Source organism: Neomonachus schauinslandi, chromosome 8 (genome assembly GCF_002201575.2).
Source record: "Neomonachus schauinslandi chromosome 8, ASM220157v2, whole genome shotgun sequence".
NCBI lineage: Eukaryota > Metazoa > Chordata > Mammalia > Carnivora > Phocidae > Neomonachus > Neomonachus schauinslandi.
The window spans coordinates 82974328-82996286 of NC_058410.1; the positions used below are offsets into that span (position 1 = coordinate 82974328).

Consider the following 21959-nt stretch of genomic DNA (forward strand, 5'->3'; position numbering starts at 1 on the left):
TCGCGGGCAGCGCCGGGGGACCGCTGGATCGCCGCCTCGCGGGCAGCCTTCGGGGAACTCTGGGTCGCCGCCTCGCGGGCAGCCTTCGGGGACCGCTGGGTCGCCGCCTCGCGGGCAGCCTTCGGGGACCGCTGGGTCGCCGCCTCGCGGGCAGCCTTCGGGGACCGCTGGGTCGCCGCCTCGCGGGCAGCCTTCGGGGAACTCTGGGTCGCCGCCTCCCGGGCAGTGTCGGGGAACTTCTGGGTCGCCGCCTCCCGGGCAGTGTCGGGGAACTTCTGGGTCGCCGCCTCCCGGGCAGTTTTCGGGGAGCTCTGGGTCGCCGTCTCCCGGTCAACGTCGGGGGACCGCTGGGTTGCGGCCTCTCGGGAAGCATCGGGGGACCGCTGGGTCGCTGCGTCCTGGGCAGGGACCTTCTCTGAGCCTGGAAGAACAGTGTGGAGACCTTACCTGTGTCCCCATACTCTTTCCACAAAAGGATTCATCCATATGGGCTTGGGGGTTGGGGTCCGGGATTTGAGGTCAATTTGGCCTTCTAGATCCCCTTGCAAGAAGAAATCTCTCTCCTGGACGGACTGAGAGGATGAAACCGCTGCTCGGTTTCATCCAGAAAGCATCACTCAGGATCCCTCCCAAGGAACCCTGGCCTGCCCGGGGTGCCCCTATTTATCTGGTTCCGTACTTTGTGCCCGGAGTTGGCGGTGATAGTCAGCCAAATTCATGATCATCTTGGATACATCTTTCTGGTAATAAGGCCGACCAAATATCAAGATCTCAGCCTCGCCCTCGGGGTCCCACCGATTAACGTGAAGCAGGGTCTGCGACACACACTCGACGTGTGGGATGTGCTCTCCTCCCCGGCCTGCGCAGGAGCAAAGAGGCTGTGAGGGGTGGGATTTGGAAGGAGAAGGCGGCGGGAGGAGGCAGCGCTGGATTGCGGCTAGGGCCACTGGAGAGGCTTGCCCTGGGGAGAGGAGAGGGAAAGACCGCATTGGGCACCCCTCTCGGACCCACTCACCGAAGATCGCTTCCACCAGCCACGCCTCGAGGTGAACTGCCTTCGGACTCTTCAGGTACTCGGAGTGGAACCAGTAGGGCTGCTTGGTGAGGTTACCGAGCACCGTGAACAGCGTCCCTTCTCGCTGCTCCAGCTGCACGAGCGTCGGAAACCGCCTGGGAGTGGCCATGCTGCAGCAGGCCTTGCTGGTAGCGGCTGTGAGGCTGCCAACCCGAAGGCCGAGGTTGGGACCAGCTGCCGCAGTTGCGGCGGGGCCAGGGCCTCATTTCAAGGGCTTTTGGCAAGCCCCTCCCCATCCGCGCCCTTTTCATTGGATTCCAGCCCTCACCTCCCAAACTCCGCTGCTGGGGCTTCTTCCCGAGATCGCCCAAGTGCACTGAGTCGAGCACCTGGGCGCTCTAGGAGGGGCCATTGCTCGGGACCCGCCCTTTTCCCAGGCTCTGGGAGCCAGAGGCGGAGCGCTCGCGTGGGAGCTCTGGAAAGCTGGCCTCTGGGAGGTGCGGGCAGCCGCAGAGAGGTAGGGAACATCCAGCGTCAGGACAATACCTTTAAGAGAAGCGAACTAGTCTATGCGGAGACACACGTGCTTTCCAGCGGTTCTAAGGTGACCAGCATTCCTGAGAGGTTGGAATGACTTTTTCGTGGAAAACCTAATGAAATATATGGAAAAAGTCAAAGCTTAAGGTATTCAAGGGCTAAAGTAAGTCCCACTTCCTCCTGAACCCTGACCACTGAGTTACCTCCCCAGAGGCCATCACATTTCCAGCTTCTTCCTTAACCTGTCAGAGACAGCTGAGCACACCCAGCAGTATATGGTCTATATGGTTTGGGCGCCACAGGGGAATCCATTGAAACTTTTTTGAATCCATTGAAACTTTTTTTAATTCTCTAAGTAATACAATATTTCTGTGTCTTGGTTTTTTTGTCCAGCTTAAAGCATTACCCATTGATTGCTACTCAGGAAGATAAAGCTGTATTGCTCTTGAATCAGTAGTTGGGGTGTTATGCCCAGACCCAGCAGTGAGAGATCCCCAGAACTCAGGCTCATCCTTGTATCCTCCATGGGAGTTCTGTAGGCCAAAGAAGTGAGTGAGAAATTTGTAGGTGTGTGACAACATCAAAAGTCTTGAGAACTAAGCAGAATATGAATTGAGAGCAAAAAAAGGGCAAAATCCATTCAAAGGATCACAGGATGGAGTTATAAACTTCTGTGGGTAGGCAGAATGATTGAGTGTGTGTATAACTGACACCCAGGGATCTGGGCTTCATAACTGTCCCCTCTGGAGGTTATGGACTCACTAACATAGCAACTGTAAATTGAATTTTAAGGTCCCATCAGTGTTGCCAACAAGAATCCAATCCAGGAGGTATTTCCATGAAAATCTCTAGTCTGTAATCTCTTTGATGATATAGGATAATATATTGTTTCTTAGTTGGCATAAGAAAACACTTAGGGTTCTATGCATGTTATTGTCATTTATGTGTATGCGTGTGGAGTGCATGTGTAGAGATCTTTTACTTCATTGAAGTTTTAGAGTTGGGTATAGAAATACTTGAGAATTAAAACCATAGTGTAAATAATTTTGTTTAAAAGGAATCTCTCATTTATGTAGAACTCATGGTTTTTACTATAGATATCTTTCCTACTTTGTTTCTGATTAGCTTGCAGGAAGCTGAGGATGAGGTAGCTGAATTCCAGGAAGAAAGGAGAAAATTAGAGGCAGAGTTGTGGGCACAATTAGTTCAGGCCGAACGAAGAAATAGAGACTTGCAAGCTGGTAAGGAGACCGAAACATAAAGTGGAAGCATTGAAGACAATTGTGGCAGGAGATGCTGATGCCTAATGTGCTAGGTTTATTAAAATGAGAAATATATTTTTTCAGGTGGAACTTAAGAGCAGTAGTCCACAACAACAGAATAAGCTTCAAGTGAAATTTTGAAATAAAATGTGTTCTTTCATGGAACCAAGGGAAAGGTGATTTAGAGTTTAGAAGTTCACTTAGAAACTTCATAGCTGTCAGTTTTCTAGCTATAATGTTCCTTTAATTTTCAAAGGCTGTCTGATTGTTTTGACAGATAGATTGCCTCTTCTACAGGACTTTAAAATTACATATATAACATACACAGTTATTTCATTATTATTCATTGTCCCTTCAGTTTTGGAGTCTCGTTTGGGTTAAAAAATTAGCTTTAAAAAGGCATTTTCTGGGCGCCTGGGTGGCTCAGTTGGTTAAGCGACTGCCTTCGGCTCAGGTCATGATCCTGGAGTCCCGGGATCGAGTCCCGCATGGGACTCCCTGCTCAGCAGGGAGTCTGCTTCTCCCTCTGACCCTCCTCCCTCTCATGCTCTCTCTCTCTTTCTCTCGCTCTCAAATAAATAAATAAATAAAATCTTTAAAAAAAATAAAAATAAAAATAAATAGAAAGGCGTTTTCAGTAGTAAAAAGATTAACCCTTATCATTGCTCTTTACTACCTGCCTTAGACAAATGCTTGGGAGTGTTTCTGTGTCTGGGGAGTGAATGGGTTTGGGGAAGGTAGTGAGAGACTTCAGGTAAGGGGTAAGGAATTTGGACTCTTGGTGGTAGTTTACACTGGCCTTACCCTGGGCTGCATTCAGCCTGAGAACCCAGAGGTTCTCTCACCAAGTTCATGGTATTTGAGGCAATGGTTTCATTATTTTACTTCTCTTCAGAGAGAGACTTCCTTTCATTTTGATAGAGCAAATCTATTGTTTTCTGAGGAAGAATGAATATTTTGAGGCCTTGCATGTTGGAAAATATTTTTTCTCTTTTTTAAAGATTTTATTTATTTATTTGACAGAGAGAGACACAGCGAGAGAGGGAACACAAGCAGGGGGAGAGGGAGAGAGAGAAGCAGGCTTCCTGCTGAGCAGGGAGCCCATGCGGGGCTTGATCCCAGGACCCTGGGACCATGACCTGAGCCAAAGGCAGACACCCAACGACTGAGCCACCCAGGCGTCCCTGGTCTTAGAATTCTTGATTGAACTAATTTTTCCCTCAAAATTTCATGCTTCACTTAATTGTCTGCTAGCTTCCAGTGATGCTTTTGAGAAGTTTAGGCCATTCTGATCTTAATCTTTGGGAGATATTCTTCAATTATTTTATTAAACATTTTTTTCCTTGTGTTTCCTCTTACCTCTTTCTAGAACTCCTGTTATTTAAAAGTTGGCCTTCTGGACTGCTATTCTTTTTCTTTTCTTTTTCATCTGCCCTATGTTGTTTTTGTTTGTCTAGTAAAAAACTAATTGAAAGCTCTGAGCATGTATGTTTGTCTACATCCAACATTCACTGAGGGAGATATGAGTAGAACTTTTTCTTGAGAACCCTAGTGCAGTCTCATCCGCTTCCCCCCACCCCCCACAGGCCAACATATTCATGATCATTAACATGGCAGGCCCTCACAGCCAGTTCCTGGCACAGAGTGGGACAAGGGAGGGAATGGCTCCCACAGGTAGTGAAGTGAAGGGAGAGAGGGGCAGGAATTGACCCACTGCAGCCTGGATACCTCCCACCCCAGCCCTTGAGCTTGCACCACAAAGGGCCAAATTGGCCGGCTAGGTTTTTGTGATAGACCCCAGATTCTGGGCAACTGCCCTGGATCCTACCCTCTACCCAGCATTAGGTGATTACTGTACACGTGGGAGGGAAATGGCGTGCCTTTCTCCTTTCCTTCTAGGTGCTACAGTAGGCCCTGAGGAAGAGGTGCTGCCAGAGCTCACTCTAACCCCAACCACATCCCCAAGTCTATACTGGCCCCGTAGTTGGAGTTGAGCAGATCACGGACCAGGAGCAGGATCCCAAAGTCTGAGGTGGCCCCTGAGGTGGGGACACGGCTGGACTCATTTGGACCTAGCTTCCCTCATCTTAATGCTTCTGCCGCCAAGAGTGTGGCCAGTGACTTTTCTTTCTGCCCCTCCATTTCTTTCCTTTTTTTTTTTTAAGTTTTTTTGTTGTTGTTTTTTAAAGATTTTATTTATTTATTTGTAAGAGAGAGAGAAAGAGCACAAGCAGGGAGAGCGGCAGGCAGAGGGAGAAGCAGGCTCCCCGCTGAGCAAGGAGCCTGATGCAGGACTCGATCCCAGGACCCTGGGATCATGACCTAAGCCAAAGGTAGACGCCCAACCAACTGAGCCAACCAGGCATCCCAGTCCACCCCTCCATTTCTTTTCCCCAGCCTTTAGGCTCTATTATTTTTATTCTAATAGATTAGTTTCCCTTATTGTTTGAGATTGGAAGAAAACACTTCTTCGTTAAGTTTGTACCGCACGGGCAGGATGCTGGTTTTTTCCCCACTCTTAACAGAGGGCCAGCCTAGAGGGGGTGGAGACATCACAAAATCCAGCAGGTTTCCCTAGGGAAGAAGGAATTCTGTCACATCAGCTCCTGTCCTAGCCTTTCAACCATTTGTAACATGTACAATTCAGTGGCATTAAATGTATTCACAATGTTCTGGAATTATCACCACTCAAAACTTTATCATCCCTGCCAGCCTGCCCTACAAATTTCAGACTGGCCAGCTACACAATCCCATAAGCCAGTTCCTTGAAATAAATCTCCTTGTGTGTGTGTGTCTGGTTCTGTTTCTTTGGTGAACCTTGATTGATAAACTCCTTGAGGACTTGATGACTTTCTTTTGTTCTCTAACTATATCCTCATGCTTACCCCATCCTAGTACTTGTGACACCATATTACAATTGCTTCTTTTGTTTTTCTTCTCCTTTTGGGGACAGAGATTGTCTTTCAGGAGTGTACCCAGCATCTTTCAAAATGTCTGTCATACTGTAGGCACTTACTCTTTGATGAGTGAATGAATAGTTTTAATTTCTTCTATATGGTTGGTGGTTTTTAGGCTGGAAGTGAGGACTTGGGCATGAGGGAAATTTAGGGAGAGCCAGGACTTTAGTCCTTACCAAGTACCCAGTTCTGTCAAAGGCTTGACTTCTCCTGAGAGAGGGATAGACAGACAGACACACACACACAGAAGGAATGTGTGTGTGTCTTTTATGTGAGTCTGTGGAAACTAGAGGATGATAATGAAGTTCCTGTGCAATTACCAGTGATGGTTCTAGAGAAGAAACTGCAATGACTAGGCATTTCCAGATGATACCTGGTATAGTGGAAAGAAGCAGAAAGTTCTAAGTGAGATAAACTTAAGCCTTCAAGTTTAAAAACACATTATAAAGCAATAGTTCTTTCTACAGTGGCCTCATATTTAGAATGCCAGAACCTTGAATTGTGTGGTGACTTTAGTGAAAAAAGAAAAAAAAAACAACCAACTAGAAATTGCCAGCTATGGGAAGAGCAGAGAACTTATAAAAAGTTCAAAAATATACCCGTAAGTGATTAAGTAGACAGCATTAAACAGTAAGTTAGAAAATATTTAATAAATGGAACTAGGTGGTGACTAATGATGAAAAATAACATTTACATTGGTTTACATCTTAAAACATAAGCGAAACATTCTTGATCAATTCAAATAAATACAAGAAGAATGATCAAACTTATACAGCCTTTACTGAGTCCCTGCTCTTGTGGACAGTTGGGGAAAGGTGATGGAAATGGGATGTCAAAGTCAGGTGTAGGGGTGCCTGGGTGGCTCAGTCGTTAAGCGTCTGCCTTCGGCTCAGGTCATGATCTCAGGTCCTGGGATCGAGTCCCGCATCGGGCTCCCTGCTCGGCGGGAAGCCTGCTTCTCCCTCTCCCACTCCCCCTGCTTGTGTTCCCTTTCTTGCTGTGTCTCTCTCTGTCAAAGAAATAAATAAAAAATCTTTGTAAAAAAAAAAGTCAGGGCGCCTGGGTGGCTCAGTTGGTTAAGCGACTGCCTTCGGCTCAGGTCGTGATCCTGGAGTCCCGGGATCGAGTCCCGCATCGGGCTCCCTGCTCGGCAGGGAGTCTGCTTCTCCCTCTGACCCTCCCGCCCCTCATGCTCTCTCTCTCTGTCTCATTCTCTCTCTCAAATAAATAAATAAAATCTTTAAAAAAAAAAAGTCAGGTGTATACCCTCAGGAGTACACAGTAGGTGCTATAAAGATGACTAAAAGATAAAAGGTAATTTCAGTTGGTTAAATAACTTACCCAAACTTGATTTTCAGGAATTATGTTCTTTTCTTGAGGTTTTTTTTTTTTTTCCTTTTCTTGAGTATTTCTGACCCCCCTTAGAGGCAGCCTGGCAGAGGTGCGACGGGGTCGCAGGAACTTCATTCTCAAGTATTAGTCCTTGAAAAAAATTGCCCAGGTATAATATGCCATTGGTGCTATATCATCTTTACAAGGGTTACTCACAGTGTTGTGTATTGAACATACGACCTTTGGAGCAAGTGGGCTACCATCTCCCAGATCCTCATAGAGGCAGAGCAAATATTAGAGGAAGGAAAAAGCCAAGTTTTCACTTCAGTAATTCCTTGAAGTGTGCTGCAACATAGGAATGATCCAACCTGCCTGTGTTACTAGATGAGCGGAAAACTCTGATTTATTTTTTATTTTTTAAAAAAGATGTTATTTGTCAGAGAGAGAGAGCATAAGTAGGGGGAGCGGCAGGCAGAGGGAGAAACAGGCTCCCGCTGAGCAAGGAGCCTCTTTCAGGACTCGATCCCAGGACCCTGGGATCATGACCTGAGCTGACGGCAGACACTTAACTGACTGAGCCACCCAGGCATCCAAAAACTCTGATATAAACAAAGTGCCAACAAGGGATTGCCTTTGATTCTTGCTCTTTGTAGCATTTCTCACTTTTCACCTCTTTCCTTACTGTAAAAACTCTGCATTTAAGTTTGGAAAACGAAGCAGTTGAAAAAGAAAAGGAAAAGCAATTTTGATGTTCAAGAAACTCAGACCCTTTTGCAAGAAATTGCAAAAAGAAAAGAAGTAATTTTTTCCAAGCAGCTCAATATAACAATTAACATGATGAAGTGGCTGGCTTGAGAGGAGATTGCACAGGGTTTCAATGCCATAGGAGAAGGAGAACAGAGGACAGGGAAGGAAGTGAAAATAAGGTACCTTGACCTTGACTGGCAGGCACCTATGAAGAGGAAGAGGATGAAGCGAACAAGAACATTAAGCTGGCTGGTTCAGGATGTCTCCTTCCCACATCTGATTTAGATGACTCTCTCACTGAAGAGATAGATGAAAAGATTGGATTCTGAAATGATACAAATTTTGATTGGTAAAATGTGGCAGATTTTAGGGATGCAGGTGGATCCTTAACTGCGGTTAAGGTGCAAGAGGAAGAGAGAGATCCCCAGAGCCCCGATTTTGAGATTGAGGAGGAAGAAGTGTTGTCATCAGTCATACCAGATTCCAGGAGGGAAAATGAACTTCCTGATTTCCCCCACATCGATGACTTTTTTACTCTGAACCATTTAGGTCTGCATATGATGACCCCCATTTACTGGTAAACATAGAGAAACAGAAACTGGAGTTGGAAAAACGACGCCTGGATATTGAGGCTGAAAGGCTGCAGGTAGAAAAGGAACACCTAGAGATCGACAAGGAGTGGCCACAGAATGAAAGAGAGAAGTTGAGGCTACAGATTGTCAACTCTGACAACCCCTCTTTGGAAAATGAACTTGGCCAAGGACAAAAGTCCATACTTCAACCACAGGACATAGAAACAGAGAATTAAAACTTGAGAAAGAACGCTTACAACTGGAAAAAGATAGGTTACAGTTCTTGAAGTTAGAACCAGAGAAGCTGCAGATTGAAAAAGAACACTTACAAGTAGAGAAAAAGAGACTGCAAATTCAGAAGGAAGGACACTTGCAGTGATTTATTTTGGTCTCCATTTAGCAAATGTTTGTAAACCATAGGTTTTTCTCTATATTGGGTAATATAAAAATGGTTGCAAGATTAGCTATGTTTTTTTTTTCCTGTTTAATGTCAGTGTTTTCAATAGGAAAAAGATAGCTATGTGTGGGTAACTGTATACTTAAATAGTACGTTACATAAAAACTATGTGCCCTAGCATAAATAGTATAGCAAAAACTAATTGCTGTACTCTTTGAATTAGTAAAATTGCACAGAATCTTGTATAATCTGTGCACTCAGTTTACAATTATGTCTATGTAAAATTCTAGCTTGGCGGTTCTTTTTTTTTTTTTTTAAGGTTTTATTTATTTACTTGACAGAGAGAGACACAGAGAGAGAGGGAACACAAACAGGAGGAGTGGGAGAGGGAGAAGCAGGCTTCCCGCTGAGCGGGGAGCCCGATGTGGGGCTCGATCCCAGGACCCTGGGACCATGACCTGAGCCGAAGGCAGACGCTTAACGACTGAGCCACCCAGGCGCTCCTAGCTTGGCGGTTCTTGATGGTGGGGGGAGGGGTAATTCTGACCCCCAAAAGACATTTGGCAACATCTGGAGACATTTTTGGTTCAAAATGGGGGAGTGGAAAAGGTTGCTTCTGGTATGTAGTGGGTAGAGGCCAGAGATGCCTACCTATATTGTACCATGCACAGGACAGCCCTCCACAAAAAAGAATTATCCAACACAAAATGTCAATTTTGCTGAGGTTGAGAAACGCTTTCCTAGCGTGTATACCTCTATAGCTTAGGTTTATAGTTTCAGATTATTAAAGCCTCAGATATTTAAGATATTAAGGTAGTTACATAAATGGCCAAAAACTTTAACCATGTAACATTACTGTGTAGTATATTGAACACAGGAAGTGATGAAGATTATAGGTATTTTATTGCCATATTTCCATCTATAAATAACCTGAGATTGAGAAAATAATACAGGGAACATCAGAGATCGTCTAAAATGGGTCACTTTGAAAAGCAGTTCATTCATCTAGTTATTGATGCTTTAGAAGCAACACATACTTTTTAAGTTTTAGTTCCCTTTTTTCTTTGACTTCATCCTCTTAGTTTAGATAGAAAAATTGTCACTTCAACCATGTACTGAAATCTTAATATAAGTGAATGGTTGAAGCTAGTAAAAATGGTACCAATATAAAAATGGTACTAGTAGTCCATGAGCTTGAAATCAGAGAGTTATTTTTTTTATTTTTAAAAAATATTTTATTTTTATATTTGAGAGAGAGAGAGACAGATATAACAAGAGAGAGCAAGAGTGGGGAGGAGAGGGAGAAGCAGGCTCCTCACCGAGCAGGGAACCCGACATGGGGCTCTATCCCAGACCCCCGGGATCATGACCTGAGCCACTTAACCAGCTGAGCCACCCAGGTGCCCTTAGTGGTTATTTTTAAAATAAATATTAATAGCTATGTGGGAGTCAGAATGGGGGCTGGGGGAGGATGCCCTCTGTATAAGATAATGATGATGATGATGATGATAATGATGAAATAATGATAGTAGCTGATGAATGAGTTAGGGAAGCACTTATCACACACTGTCTGATTTAATCTGTAGAACAATTTCGAGAGTAGCATTATTTTCCTGAATCTGAGACTCAGAGAAGTAACACAGTAAGTGAAAGCCTGATCTCAAATCATGGTGTATTTTGTCTTTGCCCCTCTCTGAGGAACGGAGTTTGTATCTTCGGTCCTTTTGGTATTTATTCTGAGACCAAGGGCTTGCTTAACCGGGTGATTTGCCTTCAGTCTCCTGAAGGTGCTTTTTCCACAATCCCGGTGATTCTGATGCACAGAAAAGTTGAGAATCACTGCAAGGGATCACTTTGAATTTTCTGATTTCTAGGGCTGATAATGTAGCTTTAATACAACTCTTCTGTTGACAGATACTACTTGGATTCTGCATTTGTTCCTTGTTAATTTAAGAATGTCTTGAAACCATATGTGATATTTGAGTATGGACATATGAGAAAAAAATATATTTCTGCTTCATTACCTTGACTTTAAAATAGTGTTATTTTTCCATAACCAAAATAAATGCTACCGTAGAAATAAAATTTCCCTGTACTAACAAAAAAACAACAACAAAAAAGAGTATTTCTAATTGCATCTTTAGTTCTATTTTAGGTCTTTCTATTCCTGCTTTGTATCTCCTCTTATGGTCGAGATTCAAAAACACCAAAGTCCACTCTAAAGAAAGCTTTTCTTCATCACCCACACATCCCACTTGAAATAATACAAATAGTAATTGTCAATATGGATGCATCTGGCTCCAGTGTCCATATAGTATGTTATAGGTCTGAAAAGTAAATCATCAAAATTAATTATTTTTAAGGTAAAAGGAGCCACCAGCTGCTCTGGAATGCTACTACCAGGAAAACTCTGATTTCGGCTTTTTGGAAGATATCTGTCACCTTCCCATCCCCTGCATCACTCCCATCCCAGCTTCTTTAGTCAAGAAAGTATTTACTTTAATAGCTAGTGACAAGTGTTGGGGGTAGGGAGTGTTTAGATGATGGAAAAGCCTAGCCTAATAACACACTCAGATGATTTAAAAGTTTTCAGCCAAAATTAAACCTGAGTGGATTAAAATATCCAATTATTTGCTACTTAATAGAGACACTCAATGCAAAAGGACATAATCATTCTCTAAGAAAAGAAAAGCAAATGAATTAAGACAATAAGAAAGAAACAAACTTGGAGTGACAGTGTTTAAATAATATCTAGTAGACTTTAATGTGAATGGCATTAAGCAGGAAAAGATCTTTATGTGAGAACATAATATAAATCATTTTGTACCACAATGTTCTCTTTAAGTCTCTTAAATATCTAGCTTTCATTACCAACAGAACACAATGGTGTATGGCAGCTAGAAAGGGGTCCCAAGATGGCAACTGAAATTCAGACAGATTTTGAAATTTTTAAATTCTGACTTCATTTTTAAAATTAAACTTTTTTATTTTGGGATAATTGTAGATTCATATACAGTTGTAGATTTTTTTTTTTTTTTTTTAAAGTAGGCTCCACACTCATGGAACCCAATGCAGGGCTTGTGCTGACAACCCTGAGATCATGACCTGAGCTGAAATCAAGAGGTGGATGCTCAACTGACTGAGCCACCCAATGCCCCAAGAATCCACAGTTCTTTGACTGAATGTGAAGAAGTCTGCCCTAAGAGATAGTCATAATAGTAAGCTGATGGGATTGGAGGTTATCAGAACATGGTCTTGGGAAAAGGCAGCTTTATTTCCACATCTGTGAAGCTATAAAACATTGAAATCACACTCTCATCGTCTGAATCTAGTGCATCACTTCAAGCAATATGTTTTTTTTTTTAAATGTTTTATTTATTTATTCATGAAAGTCAGAGAGAGAGAGAGAGGCAGAGGCAGAGGGAGAAGCAGGCTCCCTGCCTAGCAGGGAGCCTGATGCGGGACTCGATCCCAGGACCCTGGGATCATGACCTGAGCCGAAGGCAGACACTTAACCGTCTGAGCCACCCAGGCGCCCCTAAGCAATATGTTTTTTAAATGAATAAAACTGTTTAGAAGCAGAAACCTGGCCTATACAGGGGTGCCTGGGTAGCTCAGTCAGTTAAGTGGCTGACTCTATTTCCGCTCAGGGGACGATCTCAGGGTCCTGGGGTGAGACCAGCATCAGGCTCCATGCTCCTCAGGGAGTCAGCTCGAGGATTCTCTTTCTCCCTCTGCTCCTACCCATGCTCGCTGGCTCTCTCTCAAATAAATAAATAAATCTTAAAAAAAAGTCTGGCCTATACAGTTTGGGCCCAAGTGTCCAGGTGGGGCACTCATGAGTTCTGAAATCGGAAGAGACTGAAAAGTTCCAGACTTTGGGGCTTCAAGGAGGGCGAACAGTAAGGGCACTTTAGTGACCTCATCACGTGCCTTGCAGATAAGGAATTTCTGAATTTCCTTTTCTCCTTCGTTAAATGGCAGGAATTACTCCCGAGTCCCCGGAGGTTGTAGGGGTCTCCGTGAAGTGAAGCCTCGGGGTTTAGCTCCCTTAGGCCCAAGGGAAGTGGGACCCTCGTTTGGAATGTGGGAGGCAGGAACTTGATTTGGCAGCTCCCGGGTGGGCCTCACACCCTCAAGGCTTGGATTTTCGTCTTTCCGGGGTTCAGGCCCAATCACTTGTTCCCAGGGGAAGAGTTGACGTTGCCCTCGCCCCATGCACTCCCAAGGCCAAGAGATTCCGGTGTGGAAGAAACGAGTCAATACACGTGGAAACCCTTATAAACTCGGAAATGGCTGGGCCCACCGGTACTGGGGAGAGGGTAAGGTGACGGAGATGGTCACGTGCAAGACCAAAGCGCAGGCGGGCTAGCGGAGCGTTCTGAGTGGGAGACCGAACCGCCAGGCAGGGGGCGGGGCTTGTTGTGGACGGGGCTTGTTGTGGGCGGGGCCCTCCCCGGTGCTCACGTCCCGGCGCGGTGGCCCGGGCGACTCAGGCCTAGCTTAGGTTCGAGCGTGGTTAGTTTTGAGGCAGTCCAGATGGGGACGCTACCAGAACGAAAAGATATTCCACCGTGGGTGAAAGCTCCCGAAGACTTGAAAGATCCCGAGGTGTTGCAGGTCCAGACGCAGCTCTTGGAAGCTATGTTTGGTGAGTGAGCCCAATCCTGACCTGGGTGCCCTGGCTCGGGCGTCTCGGTCTCTCTCCGTGGGCCTAAGTGCTCATATTCTTCCCCAAACAGGCCCAGCTGGATCTCGAATCCCGTACATCGAGCAAGTGAGCAAAGTCATGCTCGAGCTAAAGGTTCTGGAATCCTCGGAGCTCACGGAGATCGTGGTTTATGGCTCTTACTTGTATAAGCTCAGGGCCAAGTGGATGCTCCAGTCCATGGCCGAATGGCACCGCCAGCGACAGGAACGAGGTGAGAGGCTTGGGGACGAGGCGCTTTGGCCTGGGGACGCGTGGGTGGTTTTACTCCCTCTCCTGTAGCCCTTTTCTCCTCTCTCCCTCTCTTCTCCCCGCAACCAACACCCGCACCTCAGCTTCACCAGAGGCGGCCCTCCATATCTGGGCTGCCCCTGAGATGCTGTAATAGCGTCTGTTGGTTCTAGAGACCCTGGAGTGAGACCAGTGGGAGGCGGCCTGGCCTCATAGGGAAGTGTTACCTGAGACCTGATCCCAGTTCTTACCCTCCCTCCCAACACTCCCCCTAGCTTCTTGGGGGATATTGGAATGGGCTCAGCGGCCCCACCTTCTGACGTTCCCAAGAATCCCAGGTGTAGAATGCCAGGCTGGGAAGTCCCAGAAAGGAACCCTGAAAGAGGCTGAGAACTGTCCAGGCTCTTACCCTCTCCCCTCATGCACACTTGTTGCTTTCTGGTGCAGGGATGCTCAAACTTGAGGATGCCATGAAAGCCCTAGAGCTAGGTCCTTGGATGAAGTGAAGCCAGTTTGCAACCAACGTACCTGGATCAGGATTTAAAGAGTAAATTGTCTCCAGAGTTGGAATGGATGTGGTCTGGTTGAAATTCTGCTCCGGCCTGACAAGGAAAAACCAGCTGATTTTTGGGTCTCCACCTTTGTCTCTGAGTCCTAATGTGGCTCCCCACTCCCCCCAGGTTTGCTAATTAAAATAAAATTTTAAATAAATAGCTCCTTGATGTTTGAAGTATTGGCGATAACATCACAGCCAAGGTGGCCCTTGAGCTTAACCCTTAAATAAAACCTTCAAAGCTAGAAAAAGGTCCAAGAGCACACATGGTTAGGGTTAAAAGGCATAGGAGGGGGTGCCTGGGTGGCTCAGTCGTTAAGCTTCTGCCTTCCGCTCAGGTCATGATCCCAGGGTCCTGGGATCGAGTCCCACATCAGGCTCGCTGCTCGGTGGGAAGCCTGCTTCTCCCTCTCCCACTCACCCTGCTTGTGTTCCCTCTCTCTCCGTGTCTCTGTCAAATAAATTAAAAAAAAAAAAAAAGGCATAGGAGTTTGGTTTTGAGATGCAGCTTTGATCAAAACCCAGTCAATTTTAGGGGAAATGTGATATTGTCTGGAACTGACCTTGATTCTTTTTTTTTTTTTTTAAGATTTTATATATTTATTTGTCAGAGAGAGAGAGAACACAAGCGGGGGGGGGTGGCAGGCAGAGGGAGAATCAGGCTCCCCCACTGAGCAAGGAGACCGATGAGGGGCTCGATCCCAGGACCCTGGGATCATGACTTGAGCCAAAGGCATACACTTAAAACCGACTGAGCCACCCAGGCGCCCCTGACCTGGATTCTTTTTTAAAAATAACTCTATAATAGGTTGACATGTGTAAAATGAAAAGCAAGTATTTTCCAAAACATGGAAATGTCAGTACCTTCTCAGTGTAGTAGTTTTTGTTTTTTTAAGATTTTATTTATTTGACAGAGACAGAGGGTAGTAGTTTTATATGCTTGTAAGCTTAATAGAAGACCACGAGCTGATATGCAATATAATGAGACAGAACTATGGACTAAGTGGAGAGTACTTGTTGTTATATTGGAATAAACAGCATTTTCTTAAGTAACACTAATATTTACATTTACTTATAAATTTTTTTTTTTTTTTTAAATTTATTTGACAGAGAGAGACACAGCGAGAGAGGGAACACAAGCAGGGGGAGTGGGAGAGGGAGAAGCAGGCTTCCCGCGGAGCAGGGAGCCCGATGCGGGGCTCGATCCCAGGACCCTGGGATCGTGACCTGAGCCGAAGGCAGACGCTTAACGACTGAGCCACCCAGGCGCCCCTACTTATAAATTTTTAATAGATACTACATTCATATGGATCAGAATACCAAAATGATAGAGAAGTTTCCTATCCATTATAGGATTATAAAAAAATTATCCTCATAATTATCCATTTATGCACATACTTCTACTTTCCAAAAATAAAAAGCTTTATTTTCTTGTATACTCTTTCATTCCAGAGTTTTTTTAAAATACAGTTACAATCATAAATGTAGATTCTTTCCCTCCCTTATAGTTGGGCATGATTCCATTTTATTGGTTCCCTACCAAAGAATTTTTGGGTTGTTCCCAATCTTTGGCTTTCCATAGCTGTGGTGAATACCTTCAAGGTCATTGTTTTGCAAGTGTGCAAGTACTCTGTAGGCCTATAAATAGAGGGAAAATTGCTGGTCCAGAGAGGAAATCGTATACATAATTTTGCTTGCTATTACCAAACTGCCTTCCACAGGGGTTGAAATAATTTTGCACCCAGCAGCAATATATGAGATTGCAAGTTTTCTCCACAAGCTCACCCAGAGATGATTGGCAAACTTTTTTTTTTTTGCTGATCGATTAGGTGCAGGCTTCCTGAGTTCCGTACTTCTTGCGTCTGCTTTATGGACCAGCGGCTGTGGCTCCCTCAAGTGGTCCTCAGCTAGTGCACTCTTCAATCAGTTGGCAGTGAATGTGTGTGAAAATGTAAACCGGAGAGTTGGGAATTCAAACTCTGGGATGCGAATAAATACAAAACTTCCCTTGCCCTAAGGGCTAGAAGTTCTGCCCTAAGGGCAGTACTTCCAAGTGTAGAAAACAGCTTTAGGTTAATCTGTGTCAAAGTAGCAAAATTTGGAAATTTAAGCATATGCCATAAATTCCATGCATGCCCTGGACTGAAGATTTTTCAGCCTTACAAAAGAAAACACAAAACTTTGAGAAAATTCATAGGAAAAGTTCTGGAATAACCCGAAGATTAAAAAAAAAAGTTGTTTTGGGGTGGCTGCCTTATTTTGTCCCCCTTGAGTTTTAAGCTTTTGGCCTGTTTTCCACCAAAGGTAAGTACAGGATTAAGAGCAAAACACCTTTCATTGTCATGGAAATGGGGGTCTGCCCTACAGAAGGGCGGACGTTAGCGCTGACCAGATTTAGAAGGAAGGTAAATTCAGGGCGTAGTCAAGGAAAGCCTGGATTGCTTACAAAACAATTGATAAACAAAAGCAAAACCCAATCTAGTGAAATCCTCTGGCCAAAACGTGGTTAACAATAGCTGACGCTGAGAGCCTCAGGCATGCCAGGAACTCCACCAGGCTCTTGTATTTAGTGACTCACCTAATTCTTTCAGTATTACCACTTTACAGATTCGGAAAACCAAGGCTCATCAATCACACCCCCTCACGATTCATATATTCACATTTAAATATGTATATAAAATTTTGAGGGTCACAAGAAACTCTTCATGGAGTGGGGAAGGGAGAGATTCCGAGTGGGTGTAGACGCTCCTGGCTGGTCCTGGCGCGGATTGCCCAGGCAGGGCTCCTTCCCACCGTGTGCTCCCGGGGAGGCGCGGCCAGGACACCCGGTACCCAGGGCGTCGTGCGGAATGGGACTCCCGGCTGCCAAGTGTTTGGAGGAGCTTGAGGGTGCTTGAGGCTGGACCTGGGCACGGGTCAGGGAAGGTTCCCCAAGGAAGTCAATTCTGGGTGAGAGCCAAGTTAGCTGTCAGCAGTCAGCCGGCCAGGTGGAAAGGAAACGTCGGGAACCGGCGCTAGGGCCGCGTGGCTGGGGCGGGAGGAAGGCGGAGCAGACTGGAGGCACGGCCGGAAAGGGAGGAAGGCTGGTCCGCCCAGGGCCTCGCAGACCACGCTAAGAACTGGGGAAGTCCCCCGGGGGTTTTAAGCCGGTGGTGAGTTTGTCTAAGAAGCTCTAGTCCCTCAGAACCACACAGCAGTTGAGTTCCTATCTCCCCTCCAGCTAGGATCTCAGTTTACATCCTGATTCCTCTCTAATCCCTCTGCCTTGGCTTCCCACTGCCCCCATCAGTTCCTTTAAATCCAGAAACTTTTTATTGAGTGTCTACTTTGCCTCCTCCCAAAAACCTTGCTCTAGAGAGAAAACAAAAATGACGACGTGGCCAGGGACCATTTTCAGGATTTCAGGAAATCTTTTCAGAAAACCAAGTGTCTGGAATGTTATTTAGCTGAACGAAATCTGAAACATTAAAGTGTATGGTTAATGAGGAATAAGAGGTTTTCTCTGTTTGGCACGTAGAATTTGGGAGAGTTTGTCCAGAGAGAGGCAGCTCTAGCAGGTCCTGTAGCCATGTTTTGGAAGCTCTGCAGCAGTTTTGGAAGCACCAGATTACCCTAAAAAATGGACCTAATTTCATGGGATTTCCCCCCCCTAACTTTAATAGAAAGCATGGTTATTGTCATTGCATTGGGGATATTTAGGATTTAGCTTTATCAAATTGCCAAATTAAATAGTGATAAGTTGTGTTGCTGAAAAAGGAAAATAAGAGAATGTCTAACCTTCAAGGACTCCTAGCCTGAACTGCCACAGGCATGGGACTTTAAAGAGGGACGAGTACAACAAAAAAACTAGAGTGAATCAGGGCTTCGGGTCTGAAAAAAGGAACCAAAAGGGGGAACAGATGGATAATTCCTCTCTTTCTTTTTGAGGCATTTGGAAAGTTTGAGGGAGAGGGTCCCAGGCTCATCTGTGGTGAAGGGTAGGGGATAATCTAGTGCTGGTGCCCAGAGCCATCCTCTATGTTCAGGATGGTGGCTTTGTGGGTGGGATGCGCCCACGGAGCAGGGGACATGTGGGTGGTGAGAAGATACGAATTGCCTAGATGGCTCCTTCTCACTCCCATAACCTGACTTTTCAAAATGATTACTCTGGATTAACTTTTTGGCTTTTTCACACTGGGTGATATATTTTGTAACACTGGAGAAAACTTGTCTAGATTGATTTAATAAATCATTTTACTCCATTCAACAAGATTATAATACTTTGGAACACATGTAATGAAAAAGCACTTCCATATCTTGATTTTCATTAATCCATAGAACATCACTATTGCCCACTTTACCAATGAGAAAATCCAAGTGGAAGGAGGTCATTGGTCAGCAGTAGCAGCATCACCTGAGAACTTGTTAGAAACACATTTTTAGATCTACCTCAGGCCTACTCAGTCAGAAATTCTGGTGTGGGGCCTAGCAACCTGTGGTTTAAACAAGCCACTAAGCTTGAGAGCCATTGGCTTAAAATAAATTAATTTGCTTAATCTGATTCTACCTCCATTTCTAAATCAGTTGAGAGGGAATGAGGGTTCTCAATTCTTACTTATTTTGGGTTCCTGGACCCAATTCCAACAAGCGTATGTGTATGTTTTGGGGGGGAAGGGTCTCCCCCTGCCCCAAGCAATTCTCAAGACACCAATTTCCAGACTGTTAGGTCTATCAGCTTTCAGCACTCTTCCTACTCCTGCCATCATTCCCACCCCCACCATACACACGTCATTCTAAATTGGTACCTGTATTAAGCAGCCTTAAGGAATTTAAAATCTGTCATTCTAATATCAAGCACCTCTTCAAAAACTTCAGTAAGCATAAAGTCACATGGCATGCTTATTTAATGCAGATTTTCATACCTACTTTCAGAGCTTTTAATTTCATAGTTCTAGGTGAGGAAATTTTTTTTTTTTTAAAGATTTTATTTATTTATTTGAGAGAGAATGAGAGAAAGCACATGAGAGGGGGGAGGGTCAGAGGGAGAAGCAGACTCCCCGCCGAGCAGGGAGCCCGATGCGGGACTCGATCCAGGGACTCCAGGATCATGACCTGAGCCGAAGGCAGTCGCTCAACCAACTGAGCCACCCAGGCGCCCCTAGGTGAGGAATTTTTATCTTTCATTTTTGACATTTCGATTATTAAATGTTGTGGTGTGGACCTCTTTGGGTTTATCTTTTTTTTTTTTTTAAGATTTTATTTATTTGTGAGAGAGAGAGAGCACAAGTGGGGGAGCGGCAGGCAGAGGGAGAAGCAGACTCCCTGCTGAGCAAGGAGCCTGATGCGGGACTCGATCCCAGGATCCTGGGATCATGACCTGAGCCAAAGGCAGACATTTAACCGACTGAGCCACCCAGGCATCCCTGGGTTCATCTTTTTGGGAGCTCTCTGTGTTTCCTGAACCTGGATGTCTGTTTCCTTCCCCAGGTTAGGGAAGTTTTTGACTATTATTTCTTTAAATAATTTTTCTGCTCCTTTCTCTCTCTGTTCTCCTTCTGGGACCCCTATAATGTGAATGATTGTTCACTTGATGTTGTCCAAGGCATCCCTTAATCTATCCTCATTTAAAAAATTTTTTTTTAAATTAGGCTCCATGCTGGGGGCGGGTGCTGGAACTCACCAGTTGGAAGCTTAACTGACTGAGCTACCCAGGTACCCCTCCTCATTTTTTTAAAAAATTCTTTTTTTTTTTTTAAGATTTTATTTATTTATTTGACACAGAGAGAGAGACACACACAGTGAGAGAGGGAACACAAGCAGGGGGAGTGAAAGAGGGAGAAGCAGACTTTCCGCCAAGCAGGGAGCCTGATGCTGGGCTCGATCCCAGGACCCTGGGACCATGACCTGAGCCGAAGGCAGATGCTTAACCGACTGAGCCACCCAGGCGCCCCTAAAAAATTCTTTCATTTTGCTGTTCAGCTTGGTGCTTTCCATTACTCTGTCTTCTAGGTTACTAATCCTCTAATTTACTGTTGATTCCCTCTAGTGCATTTTTTATTTTAGTAAGTATAGTCTTCAATGCTGATTGGTCCTTTTTTATACTTTGTTGAAGTTCTTACTGAGTTAATTCATTCCCTCTTTCCATTACTTTGAGCTCTTTATCAGGTAGAGTATCTGTGTTTCATTTAGTTTTGTTTTTTTTTTTCTCTGAGGTTTTGTCTTGCTTTTGTTTGGAACATATTCCTCTGTCTCCTCATTTTGTTTGACTTTCTGTGTTTGTTTCTATGTATTCGGCAGAACAGCTACTTCTAAACTTGAAGGAATGATCCTGTGCATGTCATCCCCCATGTAGACTGTGTGTACGTGGTGACTTTGACTGGCTGGCAGGGGCTAGGAGTCCTGGGGCACTCTGTTCTGGGGCTGCCCGGGTGGGATGGCTGGAGCTGAAGTGGGTGCAAGCTGGAGTGTCTCAGGGTGCTCCATGCAGGTGGCACCCTCGTGGGGCAGCTGGAGCTGAGGCAGGTGTGGGCTGGGTGCCTGGCTACTTTGCTCCTGGAGTGCCCTGGCAAGTTATCTGGAGGGAAGTGGTATGGCCCTGGAGTGTCCCAGGGTGCTGTGCACCTGTGTCAGCTTGTCAGAATGGCTGGAGCTGCAGTGAGCCCTGACTGGGTGTGTTCTGGTATGCTCCATGCTGGAGCTGCCTTGGTGGGATGGTTGGGACTGGTGCGGGTTAGGGGCCCCGGGGCTTGCTGAGGTGAAAGGCCAGCTGTGGTGCCAGGACCCTGCTTCTGTCTGTACTATCGAGGTAATCCAGAGAGAGTCCCAGTAGCTCCCCAGACATTTGGCAAGGTTCTGGGGCTGGTTTCTTTATGTTATAGTTGCTGTTTTAAACTGCAGGCTTTTTTTTTTTTTCCCCTGTGCCCCAGGGTGGAGAAATCTGCTCACAGTCCCTCAGTACTATCCCTCCCCGCTGTAGTTCTCAGTGCTGGGGAGGGTGGGGGTTCCCTTTGTTACCATCTCTCTTGCCATTCTCAATGGGTCTGTCTTTGGTTGTGCAGAAGCTGTTTAATCAGCCCTTAGTTCTTCTTCAGGAGGAATTGCTTTATAAATTGGTGTAGATATGTTGGTTATCTGTGGAGGAGGTGAGGTCAGGGTCTTTCTAGGTCACCATCTTGGACTGGAACTCAACATTGATTGATTTTTGAATGTTGAACCTGCCTTGCCTTGCCGGGATTATCCTTCTTAGTTGTGATATTTTATTCCTTTTATAACTTGCTGGGTTTGGGCGCCTGGGTGGCTCAGTTGGTTAAGCGACTGCCTTCGGCTCAGGTCATGATCCTGGAGTCCCTGGGTCGAGTCCCGCATCAGGCTCCCTGCGCAGCAGGGAGCCTGCTTCTCCCTCTGACCCTCCCCCCTCTCATGTGCTCTCTCTCATTCTCTCTCTCTCAAATAAATAAATAAGATCTTTAAAAAAAAAAAAACTTGCTGGGTTTGATATGGTTATAGATTTTTTGAGAATTTTTGCATCTATATTTAGGTACTATCATTTGGTTATAGTAATAGGGTAATACAGGCCTCTTAAAATGAGTTGGGAAATGTTCAAAATAGTTATACCAATTTGTAGTTCCCCAGGTAGTGTCTGAGAGTTTATGTTTGGCCACCATTTTGT

The 21959-nt window shown here is 45.2% G+C and overlaps 2 protein-coding genes and 1 pseudogene across 2 annotated transcripts in view; 2 read left to right on the plus strand and 1 right to left on the minus strand.

Moving 5' to 3' along the window:
• KHDC3L (KH domain containing 3 like, subcortical maternal complex member) overlaps window positions 1–1184 on the minus strand; it is a 1341-nt gene extending 157 nt beyond the window's left edge. The window contains exons 1-3 of the mRNA XM_044917213.1: window positions 1016–1184; window positions 680–859; window positions 36–421 (exon numbers count right to left, since the gene is read on the minus strand). Of these exons, the coding sequence (XP_044773148.1) occupies window positions 36–421; window positions 680–859; window positions 1016–1184 (735 nt within the window). The remainder of the gene's footprint in view (window positions 1–35; window positions 422–679; window positions 860–1015) is intronic.
• A 1449-nt stretch (window positions 1185–2633) lies between these two features.
• On the plus strand, window positions 2634–8801 carry LOC110583591 (annotated as a pseudogene).
• Window positions 8802–13358: 4557 nt separating this feature from the next.
• Window positions 13359–14264, plus strand: DPPA5 (developmental pluripotency associated 5). Its single transcript, XM_021693634.1, has 3 exons — window positions 13359–13470; window positions 13562–13741; window positions 14206–14264. Exons 1-3 carry the CDS (start codon window positions 13359–13361, stop codon window positions 14262–14264), a joined length of 351 nt encoding a protein of 116 aa, XP_021549309.1.
• Window positions 14265–21959: the final 7695 nt, after the last annotated feature.

Bases quoted from the DNA above. Each gene is read 5' to 3' on its own strand.
- DPPA5 (XM_021693634.1), top strand. From the start codon at position 13,359: ATGGGGACGCTACCAGAACGAAAAGATATTCCACCGTGGGTGAAAGCT. The intron at 13,471-13,561 runs GTGAGTGAGCCC...TTCCCCAAACAG, and splicing joins GCTCTTGGAAGCTATGTTTG to GCCCAGCTGGATCTCGAATC. The intron at 13,742-14,205 runs GTGAGAGGCTTG...TTTCTGGTGCAG, and splicing joins CCGCCAGCGACAGGAACGAG to GGATGCTCAAACTTGAGGAT.